Source organism: Esox lucius, chromosome 17, assembly GCF_011004845.1.
Source record: "Esox lucius isolate fEsoLuc1 chromosome 17, fEsoLuc1.pri, whole genome shotgun sequence".
Lineage (NCBI taxonomy): Eukaryota > Metazoa > Chordata > Actinopteri > Esociformes > Esocidae > Esox > Esox lucius.
In genome coordinates this window covers 45,889,922-45,904,575 of record NC_047585.1, presented here as the reverse complement: position 1 = coordinate 45,904,575, position 14,654 = coordinate 45,889,922, and the positions used below count along the sequence as shown (strand labels likewise).

Genomic DNA, 14,654 nt, shown 5'->3' with positions numbered 1-14,654 from the left:
CAGGGTCTCCCCCCAAGCCCCAGTCCCAGGGATGTGCAGTCATGTGAAAACCTAAGTACAGCCCCCTGGAAAAAGTGGATATAGTTTAATCTTCACTTCAACACCACTGACAGATAAAGGTAACTTAATTTAAAAATGACACTGAAAGATTATACTATGCAATAATTTATTCATTAAAAATCAACTGAAACTTCATAGCGTTATTTCGTGTAACTGTCTATCAGTCTCTTACATCAACTGGGAGGAATTTTTTGCCCACTCTTCAATACAGTACCACTTCAACTCTGTCATGTTAAAGGGCTTTTCTTGTATGCATGGCCCACTTCAAGTCCCCCCACACCATTTCAATAGGATTGAGATCTGAGATTTGACTTGGCCATTACATAACCCAATTTCTTCTTTTTGAGACTTTCTGCTCTAGTTTTGCCTAGATGTTTTGGAAGACTGTCAGGTTGCAAGTTGTTCAGCTTTAGCTATCTCCTCATTAATTCTCTACCAAAATGTGGAATTCATGGTTGTCCCCGTGCTCAAACAGGGTTGGTATGAGGGTCTATTGTTCAAAGGCAGCGTTATACAATATGAGCCAACAGACCAATATTACCATTCAATATAGCTTCCAAATATGTATCCTTCAAATCCTGATGGCAAGCCATTGTGTTGTGTAATGTGACACGCTAGCAACACCCTGTCTACTAAAACAGCTGCGAGGGGGGGGGGGGGCAAACCAGAAAGTGCCAACCTGTACTCCTTCAGTCCAATTATATGTGAAACAAAGCCCTCCGACCTCGAAATCTCTCAACATGCAAATCTACCCGAGGATTATCGAGGATGCCGTCCGTTATCAAACTACAGGTCCAGTAAGAACTGTTTTTATGCTCTTTTGAAACACTTTAGTTAATGTTTTCTAATAATGCTAAGATGTGCCCCTACTAAATACAAGCCATTCCACAGAATTCTAACAGAACCTTTCTGTGAAAAATATCATAACTTGTGTGGGATCATTTTAATTAAGTTCAGCCTAAAGGTGATTGGGCAATTTAATTTATCTCTATCACAGCATGTATTCCTTTAAAACAGAGACAGCTACATGATTAGGGAATAACCTCAATTTTAAGGCCGTTGAGTGGTGGTTATGTTTTTGAAACCCGTAGTGATAGGTACGCGTGTAAGGTATTAAAACACTGTCTGTGTATGAATGTATTTTGTGATAATAAAAAAAGCTAAGAAATGTGGTAGGTAGGATTATCTGGGATTTACTTGTTTCAATGGTTTAGGGCTTGATGAGATTTTATATATTATATTTGGCATCTTCCGTTCAGGAGGGAAAATGTGCTGAAATGGTCTTCCGTCCTCCTCCTCTTCATGAATGACTAATTAGAGAAAAGTCATTTCCAACTGACAGCATGTGTCTTCTGTCCTCCTCTTTGTGAATGACTAATTAGAGAAAAGTCATTTCCAACTGATAGCACGTGTCTTCTGTCCTCCTCCTCTTCGTGAATCACTAATTAGAGAAAAGTCATTTCCAACTGACACCACATGTCTTCTGGGTCTATATGCAAAGAGCTTCTCCTTACCAAGGTCACAATGAAACCTTGTCATGCAATTAAGAAGAAACCTCTGTTTAATTTTCCCTAACGTGACTTTGTAATCGATTAGGAAAGGGATGGGGCGCTGGCTTGTCTATTTGCAAGTCTAATAATCTATTCTGCATTCAGCCTTGCATTTTATGGATTACATTACTGCCTGTTTGTTCTCTCGCAGCACTCCTGTCACATGGATCGCAGACTTAGAGAAGGCTTCTTAATAGATAATCTAGGGGTCCCTTGGCCATGTGCCAGAATGGGGTTCACAAAATCTCTATTTTCTAACATTCCATCTCCGCTTGACTGAGGTAGTCTGGCAAAGTGGATCCAAAGGAATCGTCCCAAAAGTGCTAAATGCTGCCCGAATGACACACTTGCCAGACTGAATAAAACGGTCAGTATTGTAGAGAAGACAAATACAATCTGAACCCAGGACAGCTGGATGCAGCACATTGGGAGTAATAAAAAGGTTGTACAGAAGCAGCTGTGTAGAGCAGAGGGGTCTGGGTAATAACATTTTGGCCTAAGTAAGGAACATGACCTCAGTCAGGCTGTGGCTGATGCTCCCACCCTTCCCATTAAAGCTAGAGAACTCATTTAGATAAAACTTGAAAACCAGAATGATATGTGAAGTATTTAAAGTACACTCACCTAAAGGATTATTAGGAACATCTGTTCAATTTCTCATTAATACAATTATCTAATCAACCAATTACATGGCAATTGTTTCAATGCATTTAGGGGTGTGATCCTGGTCCAGACAATCTCCTGAACTCCAAACTGAATGTCAGAATGGGAAAGAAATGTGAAGGGAACCATTTCTAGGGTTTACAAAGAATGTTGTGAAAAGGGAAAAACATCCAGTATGCGGCAGTCCTGTGGGCAAAAATGCCTTGTTGATGCTAGAGGTCAGAGGAGAATGGGCCGACTGATTCAAGCTGATAGAAGAGCAACTTTGACTGAAATAACCACTCGTTACAACCAAGGTATGCAGCAAAGCATTTGTGAAGCCACAACACGCACAACCTTGAGGCGGATGGGCTACAACAGCAGAAGACCCCACCGGGTACCACTCATCTCCAATACAAATAGGAAAAAGAGGCTACAATTTGCACAAGCTCACCAAAATTGGACAGTTGAAACCTGGAAGAATGTTGCCTGGTCTCGATTTCGGTTGAGCCATTCAGATGGTAGAGTCAGAATTTGGCGTAAACAGAATGAGAACATGGATCCATCATGCCTTGTTACCACTGTGCAGGCTGGTGGTGGTGGTGGTGTAATGGTGTGGGGATGTTTTCTTGGCACACTTTAGGCCCCTTAGTGCCAATTGGGCATCGTTTAAATGCCACAGCCTACTTAAACATTGTTTCTGACCATGTCCATCCCTTTATGACCACCATGTACCCATCCTCTGGTGGCTACTTCCAGCAGGATAATGCACCATGCCACAAAGCTCGAATCATTTCAAATTGGTTTCTTGAACATGACAATGAGTTCACTGTACTGAAATGGCCCCCACAGTCACCAGATCTCAACCCAATAGAGCATCTTTGGGATGTGGTGGAACGGGAGCTTCGTGCCCTGGATGTGCATCCCACAAATCTCCATCAACTGCAAGATGCTATCCTATCAATATGGGCCAACATTTCGAAAGAATTCTTTCAGCACCTTGTTGAATCAATGCCACGTAGAAATAAGGCAGTTCTTAAGGCGAAAGGGGGTCAAACACAGTATTAGTATGGTGTTCCTAATAATCCTTTAGGTGAGTGTATATCCAGGCCTAGTACACAGGTGTTTTTTAAAACAGTTTTTTTTCCTCCTGAAATCCTGTCCATGCAAGCACTGTTTTAAAAAGAAAATCTCTGTCCACATGAAAACACATAAACACACTGTCAAGCACTGTCAACAGCAAGCCAAACCAACAGGCGGTGACACAGCCCTCATCTTAAAGCCATGTTGGCCAATCAGATGCCTGAAAAAGGTTTTACGGGTTCTGGCAGGCTTACAACAATGGTGTAAGTGTTGGATGTAGAAGTGACCTCCGTAGTGCATTCTGACGCTTCTGTTCCTCGATATATTTGGAGAGTAACTGTACATTTGTGTAAACATGTAAAAAGGCCTATTAGCAAGATTAAAACCTGCACCATTTTGGCTAGGTCCGCCATTGCACAAAATCGCCTCATGTAAACAAAGGACATATTGGCGCACACTACATGAAGCCAAAATCTCTGTTTTCCATGTCTACACGTCAACACTGAAAATTTTCTGAATATCTACACTCTGGAAGGACTTTTTCAAAAGGTCAGTTTTCAGTGACCTAAAATGCAGTTTGCATGTAGACGAAAGTACAAACAAAAAATACCAGTGCATGTGTCGACTAGGCTTCATTATATAAGACATATTCAGTACATACAGCATAAAACACATCTATGAGTACATACTGTATATAAAAACGAATTTACATCCATCAGGGAGAGCTGTCCTCTGAGTTATCTTCTATAACTTACTGCATGCATACTGTGAGTCTATTTCAGTACTATCTTCAATAATTATTGCATTACTATATCTTGAGGAATATCATCTTAAATAAGTTATTGCATGCCAGGATGAAAAATTCTTGTTTAGCCGTACCTCCAAAATGACTGTTGTCGTCACAGAAACCTGGTTTTCAACAAGGCTAGTTCTGGAAAAACTGTATGGCCCAAGATTAAATAGGAAGAAAATAACAAGACAGCAGAAGCATATTGATCGAGACAGAATTACTTTACATTCCTTCAGCAACATGTTACTTAGCAACTAGTAATTCCTCTAGGAGCAGTAGCCAACGGTCTTGATACAGTCCATAGGCAAACGATCCCAGTAGAGCTGTACATTTGATTAGGTCCTACAAAAAAAAACACAGTCGTTCAAGTCAAAATGCCGGGCCACCATGTTGGCTGGCAGTCTGCTGTGCACAGGAAGAAAGAGGACATCCTAAATGGAGAGGATGCAAAACTAAACTCATCTAATTCTCATTTCACTTTCAACTTCCCATTGAGCATGGTTCTGTAGGCTATAAGATGGTTCTGTAGGCTATAAGATGGTTCTGTAGGCTATAAGATGGTTCTGTAGGCTACTAGCCAACTGCTAATGGTTAGAGTCAGCAGAGCACAGCAAACAGTCCATAGGTTGTATTATTTGTGTTTCTGAGAAAAAAGGCAAAGTCCTCTTGCCTTTCATTTCCTATTCATAACAATTATTCAAAACTAACTCATTCACTGTTCAAAAACAACATATTGTCCACGTTTTAGGAAAGGGTAAGCCCATTCATTTAGAACCAGATAACCTGTGAATATGGGTTGTAATCAATCCCTCCAGATTGCTGTGGTCATTCCAACTGCCTTTCTTTGCATTGCAGAGAGAATTCTAACAGAGAACCATCACAGAGCCCGTTCCGACATTAGAGGCACAAAGAGAGAGAGAGACAGAGTGACACAGATAGAGACAGAAAAAGAAACAGGGAGAGAGAGAGGGAAAGAGACACAGGGGAACAGAACAAGTGAGTGAGAGTCAGACACAGTGGGAGATGGAAGAGAGTAGAACCCTTTTAATGACATTACCACATTGGAAGACCTTTAGCATGCTATAGACAACCTTACAGAACAGAGGCATTGTTTTCAAGCTCTGTATTTGTGAAAACATTGAAAAGACTTGTGTCACTGCTCCAACAGCTCAGTAATTACTGGTTTCAGTAATACTCTTCACAGCTTCACAGCTACTATCTTCACAGCATTCATATTGGAAAACATTTTTTAAATCAATCATCAGGTCTAAGTCCAATGCAATTCTACTTAATCATATTAAATCACTCATGTCAGGAGAGCTCTTTCTGTGCATTTGTGTTCGGGTGTGTGTTTGCGTGTGCAAGCGTCTGTCTATCTGTCTTATTCTATTCTGTCTTACCATGTATCTGTTTGCCTGTCTGCCTTCCTGCCTGTCTGTCTGTCTTCCTGTCTGTCTTTGTGTGTGTGTTCATATGTGGCTATTTGTTGGCATGACACATTTCGTCCTGTGCGTATGTGTGTGCGTCCACGAGCCGATGGCTGGGAGCACTCTACAGTACCTGTCTCCAGACCCGGCAGCTGCGTGCCAGTATAACGATCCGCATGGCGCCGGCACTCATCAGTATTCTGGCCAACATCAGCCAGGTAAATAATGACAAGCAACAAAGGCCAGGGTGTCACAGTTCCACTTTGCCAGGGCTGCTGGGATGTGCTGCTGACGTCAGGCCTTCTCTCTCTGTCTTTCTCACACACACACACACTCACACACACAGACTGACACAAAAGTATAGACCCACACAGGCAAGGCTTCTGTATGTATACACACGCACGAACACACACACACAGACTGACACAAAAGTATAGACACACACAGGCAAGGCTTCTGTATGTATACACACGCACACAAACACCATTGCACCCCTGCCTAGATGAGACTTAATGGGTCAGCCTCTCTCTTCTCATCACATAGCTGTGTATCTTCTTTAGTCCAAAGCTCCTGAATAGAAGCTTATTCCTGTAGAGCTCCTCTCAAAATAACTATTGAAGCAATAGTGAGAATAGTGAGGCGCTGGGCGGGGGTTGGGATACTCACAAGCCTCCGGCTGAGCGCCGCTATGTTGGAGTTTACCCCAGTGGATGAGAGGGTCGCCTCCCTATGCCTACGGGTTGTGGGGGGGGGGATCTCTGACTGTTGTTTGTGCATATGCCTCAAACAGCAGTTCAGAGTATTTGGCCTTCTTGGAGACCCTGAATGGAGTCCTGTATGGGGCTCCAGTAGGGGACTCCATAATTCTGCTGGGGGACCTCAAACCACACGTGGGCAATGATGGAGACACTTGGAGAGGTGTGATAGGGAGGAACGGCCTCCCTGATCTGAACTTGAGTGGTCGTTTGTTGTTAGATTTCTGTGCTAGTCATGTATTATCTATAACGAACACCATGTTCGAACATAAGGATGCTCATAAGTGTACGTGGTACCAGAGCACCCTAGGCCGAAGGTCAATGATTGATTTTGTGATTGTGTCATCAGATCTTCAACTCATACCTCCGGCGGAGCTTTTCTGGCATCCCTGTGGAGGTCGGGGGCATTGAACCTGAGTGGTTGATGTTCAAAGCCTCCATTGCCGAAGCTGCGGCGGGGAGCTGTGGTCTAAAGGTCTTAGGTGCCTCAAGGGGCGGTAACCCTCAAACACCCTGGTGGACACCGGTGGTCAGGGAAGCCGTCCTACTGAAAAAGGAGGCCTTCCGGGAAATGTTATCCCGGAAGACTCCGGAGATGGTTGCAGTGTACCGACAGACCCGAAGGGCTGCACCTCTGCTGTGAAAGAGGTAAAACAGCGGGTGTGGGAGGAGTTTGGGGAAGCCATGGAGAAGGACTTTCGGTCGGCACCAAGGTGTTTCTGGAAAACCGTCCGCCACCTCAGGAGGGGAAAACGGGAACTATCCAAGCTGTGTACAGTAAGGATGGGACACTGTTACAGGAGGCAATTGGGCGATGGAAGGAACACTTTGAGGAACTCCTAAATCCCACTAACACACCCTCTTATAGTGGAGGCAGAGCTGGTGGCTGATGGGGAAGCATCGTCAATCTCCATGGCAGAAGTCACTGAGGTAGTCAAACAACTCCACAGTGGAAAAGCTCCGGGGATTGACGAGATCCGTCCAGAAATGTTGAAAGCTTTGGGTGTGGAGGGGATGTCTTGGATGACACGCCTCTTCAACATTGCGTGGGAGTCAGGGAAAGTGCCAAAGGAGTGGCGGACCGAGGTGGTGGTTCCCCTGTTCAAAAAGGGGGACCAGAGGTTGTGTGCCAATTACAGGGGTATCACACTTCTCAGCCTCCCTGGGAAAGTCTACTCAAAGGTACTGGAAACGAGGGTTCGGCAGATAGTCGAACCTCAGATTGAAGAGGAACAATGCGGATTCCGTCCTGGTCGCGGAACAACCAACCAGCTCTTTACTCTTGCAAGGATCCTGGAGGGGCCCTGGGAATATGCCCATCCAGTCTACATGTGTTTTGTGGATCTGTAGAAGGCGTATGACCAAGCAGGTACAAGCGGCTGAAATGAGTTTTCTCAGAAGGGTGGCTGGCTTCTCCCATAGGGATAGCGTGAGACGCTCAGCCATCCGCGAGGAACTCGGAGTAGAGCCGCTGCTCCTTTGCATCAAAAGGAGCCAGTTGAGGTGGTTCGGGCATCTGGTAAGGATGCCGGCAGGACGTCTCCCTAGGGAGGTGTTCCAGGCACGTCCAGCTGGGAGGAGACCTCGGGGTAGGCCCAGGACTAGGTGGAGAGATTATATTTCGACACTGGCCTGGGAACGCTTCGGGATCCCCCAGTCAGAGCCAGCAAATGTGGCTTGGGGAAGGGAAGTTTGGGGTCCCCTGCTGGAGCTGCTGCCCCCGCGACCCGATACCGGATAAGCGGATGAAGATGAAATGAGATGATGATGCAATAGTGAGCAGGTAGGGATGCAGATGGCCCACAGAGACTCAGATAATAGTATCACCCATCCTCACCCTCAGAGAAATACACACAACACCCTCAAAGAGAAACACATAACAACCTCAGAGAGAAACACACAACACCCTCAAAAAGAAACACACAACACCCTCAGAGAAACACACAACGCCCTCAAACAGTCCTCACAATGCCCTCAAACAGTCCTCCCAATGCCCTCAAACAGTCCTCCCAATGCCCTAAAACAGCCCTCCCAATGCCCTCAAACATCCTCCCAATGCCCTCAAACAGTCCTCACAATGCCCTCAAACAGTCCTCCCAATGCCCTCAAACAGTCCTCCCAATGCCCTCAAACAGTCCTCACAATGCCCTCAAACAGTCCTCCCAATGCCCTCAAACAGTCCTCCCAATGCCCTCAAACAGCCCTCACAACACCCCAAGACAGCACTCGGAACGCCCTCGGACAGCCATCAGAATGCTGCCAGACAACTCTCACAAAGCCCTCAGACAAAGGGTGACCTTTTAGTTGCTATTTAGGGTACATTTCTTATATTTGTACAACTATTTACTTGAGAACTTTAGCTGTTTGCCCCATCAAAGCTGTTTGGAACTACTTGCTGCAAGATTTTGATAAAAGAGAGTTTCTCTAAGCAATTACACTGAGTCTGACTCTGTGATTACACTGCAACTTTACAATGCAATCGCACAAAGTCAGCTTCTCCAGACCTGTCTTCTGTAGCCACCATCTCTCTACCGTACCTGGAGATATGCATGTGGTGTAATTTTAAATTTCCTTGGATGTAACTGCTTGAATTTTAATTGCAGGCCAACGAGCAACAAGTGAATACAGCTGGTGGAAAATAAAGATAAACAACGTGATTATAAAATGCACACACTAAGAAAATAAGGTTCTAAGAAGAACCAGGTAGGGTGTTTGGGTTTGTACAGGTAGGAAACGGGTAAGTCAGAACACAAATGCAATCACAATGCGTAATTTTGCTCTTGCATTTCTACGTTACTCCTAGCGAGCGTGCATCTCTTTCAAGAAATCACATTTGAAAGGATCAAAATGGTTCTAGGTAAAAGCCCTATCGCTGCACAAAGGAATTAACTTATTTTTCTATGAATGTATAGATCATGAAATATTTCCTCCAGGAACATACAGTGAGTAGTCTTTAACTTGCATTGTGAACCTGAACTAAGATTGTATTTCATTGTCATACAGCTGTGGAGAAAAAAAGATCAGTCTTCATATTATAGCAAATCACTATTGCTGTTCATTTCAGACAAACTGCTTCCCAAATGACACACTATTTCCTAGGGAACAGTGCCCTTTGACAAAAGCATGCATAGGGAAAGGATGGGCTTTTGGGACGCTGTTTTGGATGAGGAATGGCTTATACTCTTATTACGACAGGTTGAAGAGAGTCTAGATTGCCTCTAGCTATCACACAGACCAATTATAATGACATAAGCCTGTAAATAGCCTGGCCGTGGAACCAGTAGTGACACATAACGCATCATATTAGGCTGTAAAATGCCAAGGTTGTGTCTCGCCATGTATGTAGACACCTGAGTTGGCCAATGTGTTTGATACAGAATAGGTTGGACAAGTTGGTTCCAGCTACATCTTACAGAACACTGTGCTAGTAACTGCACCAGGACGTTTATGGTCGACTGTTTCCACAGCCAAAACGAAGGCCACCATTATGATGACGAGAGTAAAGAAAACAATGACGTCACAACACGTTCCAATAATCACAACAATAAACAATCTGTCAGCCTTACCTTTTCTGCGGACTGCGCCGTCGCGAAGAAGATTGGTATGAAAGCTAGCCAGACTATACAGGTTGTGTACATTGTGAAGCCAATGGGCTTGGCCTCGTTGAAGTTCTCCGGGACGCCACGCGTCTTGATGGCATACACGGTGCAGGTGACCATGAGAAGGATACTATAACCCAAGGAGCATATAATCTGCAGGTCTGTGATGTCACATTTCAACACTCCCCTAGCCTGGTCCGGGTTGAAGGTTTTCTGCTCGTCATAGTCCACGACAGTGTTGGGGGGGTCCACGCCGAACCAGATGAACACCCCCAGGAGCTGCAGGGCGATCAGGGAGGAAGTGATGGCCAGCTGGGAGGTTGGGCTGATCAGCCTTGGCGCCGACACCGACTTCTTGCCCTGTTCAAAGATGCGGTAGATGCGGTTTGTCTTGGTCAGGAGGGCAGCATAGCTGATGCACATGCCCAGACCCAGGAAGATCCTCCGAAAGGAGCACACACCCACATCCGGCTTGGCAATCATGAGGAAGGTAATGATGTAGCAGAGGAAGATGCCGGTTAGGAGGACGTAGCTCAGCTCGCGGCCGGAAGCCCGGACAATGGGCGTGTCATTGTAACGTATAAAGGTTGCCATGACGAAGATGGTGGCGACAATGCCTATCATGGCGAGGAAGACAGGGATAATGGCCCACGGTGAGTGCCACTCCAGTTTCACGATTGGGATGGGTTGGCAGGATGTCCTGTTGATTGATTAAGAGTCCGATTTAGCTGTCTATTTGACAATACTAAATGTATCTGTACATTTATCAGGTGTGCAAAATTCCTATAAAAGTAAACCTGGGAATTTGAAGAACAATTCTAACCCTAGCTATTAACATTAGTGTAAATTAAAATCAACTAGATTTCCTGTTACTAATGTGATTTTTTTCCAGGAACTAAAAAAAAAATATTTATTTAGTGGTACCATAAGTTACTTGCAGTTAGTAATGGCTATTCATTGAAACTGATTAGTGGATTTCAGTTTGTCTGGCCCATAATATCAGGGCAAGGAACAATATAACATAAAGTTGACAAACTGAAAATCCTTTGAGTTTTAAGTCAGTCACCTATTGGCATTGGGTCTCATGTTGTAGGAGCACAGCTTGCAGGACGTTTCATCAAACTGGAACTGGTAGCCGTCACATGGTTCGCAGTGCCAACAGCATGGCATGCCCTTCACCATCTTCTTCCTCTCGCCGGTCCTACAAGGCAGACTGCACACGGAGCTGGGGACCTCCGGCTCTCCATTAGGCCACTGCATCTCTTCAATCTGGAAAACAAGATGAAAGGAACTGGGTGGGTTTAGAGTATACCAACCAGAGGAGTTGTTAATAACTAATGTCGTGTCTGTTAAATCACTGCATGTGTGAAGGGTAAGTTGAGCAGAGGGTGTCGCGTGTTCTCAGTCCGCAGAAGGAGATGAAGGTAGGTGGCAAAACAACATCCAGAGAAGATCCTAAGAACCTAGTCTAGTGGGTATCTCTAACATTATGTTACAGCACCGCATGTCCTTGATTTAGATTATAGTCTTAGAAAAAAGGGTTCCAAAACGTTATTAGCCTATCCCCGCAGGAAAACTGACAAATAAAATCTTTACCCAAGAATATGTATTGTCTTCTAAATGCATTCTGGAGTACTTGGCCATTGGTAAAAGTTGCCCGGTTGAGCCAAATAGGTCACTAAAAACGTTTTTACAGGTCATATATGTGTTGATATGTGACCCATACCATCAAAACTGCCATCAAAACCATCAAAACCACATTTCATAACATTCATGGCTAACAGAGGTTCTTTAGAGGTTCTACCATGAAGCCTCTACAAAATAAAGATGTTTTGATTTGTTTAACACTGTTTTGGTTACCACGTGATTCTGTACATCATTTATTCGTTTTCATGCATTCATTCAACATTGTGTAAAATAGTAAAAATAAAGAAATACCCTTGAATGAGAAGATATGTCCAAAATGTTTGACTCGTACTCAATATATACTGTACCTGACTCATTTCTGGATGATTCTTTTCAGTGTGTCAAGTACTCCATGTGAGTCCTCGTCATGTGCTTGGGTCTAACTGGGACTCATGGAGTTTTTAGGTGCCTGTTGGTGGTTGTGAACAGGGCCCCAAGACCAGCATCACAACTGGCATGTCAAGTTTTATGTTCCTTTGGATGGCTCTTTAGGGACTTCTATGATGCTCATGTTAGGCCCCAGATAGGATATTTTGTTTCTTTATTTTGGAAAATACACAGAGTAAACAAAGAAGGTAATCGGTCAAAGGCCTACACATTTTGGTGAAACTACGCTCTTGACACATTGTTGATAATAGTTAGAAACTAAAACTTAAACAGGGCAAAAAAAAAGTTTTGGTCAGGGAGCATTCCTGGCTCTTTTTTGGAGACCCAGGCAAATTCTATCATCATAAAGCATGTCAAAACATCACTTGATTATTGACTAACACTCCCACACATAATTGACCTTCTCCAGCTGTGTTTCCCCCATGGACAAGTGCCTGGCTAGCTGTTGCCAAGGAGAATGTGGGGATGAGACGCCCATTTCAAACCTTATTATGACACATTTTGGCAGGAATAGTGACTGGAAGTGGCTCAGAAAAGTTTCTGGTCAGGTAATGTGGAAAACTGTATTACTAATGTGCGGTCACAGAAATATCTTGGCTATACCTTTTTCAGACAGAGTTGGGTGTCAATGCAGACTTTCATTAGATCACATACATCCAGCCCACATCATGTAATAACAACCCGACAGATTTAAGAAAAGCCTTGAGTTCTCCATAACAAACCATACACACGTGGACATTTAAATGTGCCTCTCCAGCTCTGAGTGGCATCAGTTCCAGGCTGACTGAATGTCACTTGAGGATTGGCTGCATGTAAAGCCACCGTCAAACTGACACATGACACATCGGGCAGGAAGGCTGATTGGACACGGTCCGATGTTCCAGCTCCACAACAAAAGGGAAACTCAGAACAACCTTCTAATCTACTGTCTGAAAAGGATCCTATGCAGGAGAAAACAGCCTTTAATCTCCATCTCTTCTTCTGTCACCTCTTTCTCTCTGCTCTCTGTGCATTTCCTTGCTTCCAAACTAAGAACCCCTCCATTCATCCATCCATTCATCTATTTCTCCCACACAGTCGCTCTCCATCCATCAGTTTGCATATTGAGTTCTGGTGGGAGACGAGCCTGGAAATGTACTAATGAGACTAGCAAAGTCTCCACCTCTCCAAATCATCTCCATCAGCTACTTTCGGTCAGGCTATTGTGCCAATTGTGCCACTGTTTTTTACAGAATTCACACCTGCAAAATAGAGATTTGTCCAAATGATCACTGGTGAAGAATCAGCGTACCGGAAACAAGTTCCTCATTATTTCAATTTGTTGACAGATGCCAATTTCATTTATGTTAGGTGCATTGGTCCAAAAGAGTTGCATTAACATTTTATTGTAGGATGCGATTCGGTCACAGCTGATTGTGTTACGAGTGCCAGGATTACAGCTGTTTGAACACATTCTGGGGTTATAAGTTTTGTATGAAACAGTTATGCATCAAGGTGGCCACTGGATGGATTGAATTTAATACAAATCTTTGTAGCCAAGAGCCAAAGTCAGTCGCTAAATCAATAATTTACAGAATTGTATATCAAATAGAACAGAACAAAGGAGCTACACTGCTACATTTTAAATCATTCAACACTTTTTTTTGAAGTGATGTCAGAAAAAGAGCTAGCCCTGGCTATAGGGTCCATGGTTTTATCTCCATGAATATGTATCCAACTCATATTAAAGCTCTCCTATTCACAAGTTAATAATTCATCCTTTGGATCGTTTTATCTGGAAGTGCGTCTCAAATGGTACCACATTTCCCACAAAGTGCACTACTTTTGACCAGTGTCCTACAGTGATAGTATGCCATTTAGGGAACCGGGTGCCACAAGTCATAATGGGGCTTAGCAACTCAACTGCTGGGTCCTTAACCTGCCTGCCCTACATTCTGACATCTTTAAAAACCATGAAATAGATGTAGAATAATGTCGACTCTGAGCTGGATCCCTTTTCTGAGGTGTCACTGGGGCAGGAGGAGTTATTTGACTGAGGTAATCTCTTCTTTGCTTCTCCAGGCAAAGGCATCATGGGAAATGTTTCCAATTGGTATTGTGATTAGATTGCCCATGGGCCATTTAGCAATTCTGGCAAATGCCGGAAGGGCTGAACCACCTTTTATTGAGGTGAGCTGGTCCAAAAAAGTACACATTGTTATATACCTTTTTATATTATTTATTTGGAAAACGTCAAAAGGCGTGAAAGAGAACGGGACCTGATTTGACAGTCAGTTTGGATACTTCGCTTTCATTGTCAGAAAAGATCATGGATTGTAAAAAAGATTTTAAAACTTTCGAGAGGACAGTGATGGTGTAGTCGAGGTAGGAAGAAAACCAAGAAAACATTGCTAGCTCTAGTCATGCAGTCCATTCAAATCCATTCAGCAGTGCCCTGGGCTGGTCTTCAGGGGGTTCAGTCCCTGCTCTATTTGGTCTAGTGCCTTGTCCTTCCAATTATATTATTATTTTATTCATTCTGAATTCTCTTCATCGCTTGCATTGCTTGCACATTCATATATAGACGGGCCTGTTTTAACACTGACATCTCAGCCCACTCGCTCCACAGTCCAAGAGCCTGAGGCCTATACTACAAAGCAAGTTCAACATGCTCAGTATTTTTTGTTAGCTGGCTT

The 14,654-nt window shown here is 43.9% G+C and overlaps 1 protein-coding gene across 3 annotated transcripts in view; it reads right to left on the bottom strand.

Moving 5' to 3' along the window:
- Window positions 1–14,654, bottom strand: part of LOC105007334 (metabotropic glutamate receptor 7) — a 246,303-nt gene that overhangs the window by 33,300 nt on the left and 198,349 nt on the right. For all 3 annotated transcript variants that reach the window (XM_029114239.2, XM_034287020.1, XM_029114238.2), the window contains exons 8-9: window positions 10,973–11,175; window positions 9,874–10,606 (exon numbers count right to left, since the gene is read on the bottom strand). In XM_029114239.2, the coding sequence (XP_028970072.2) occupies window positions 9,874–10,606; window positions 10,973–11,175 (936 nt within the window). The remainder of the gene's footprint in view (window positions 1–9,873; window positions 10,607–10,972; window positions 11,176–14,654) is intronic.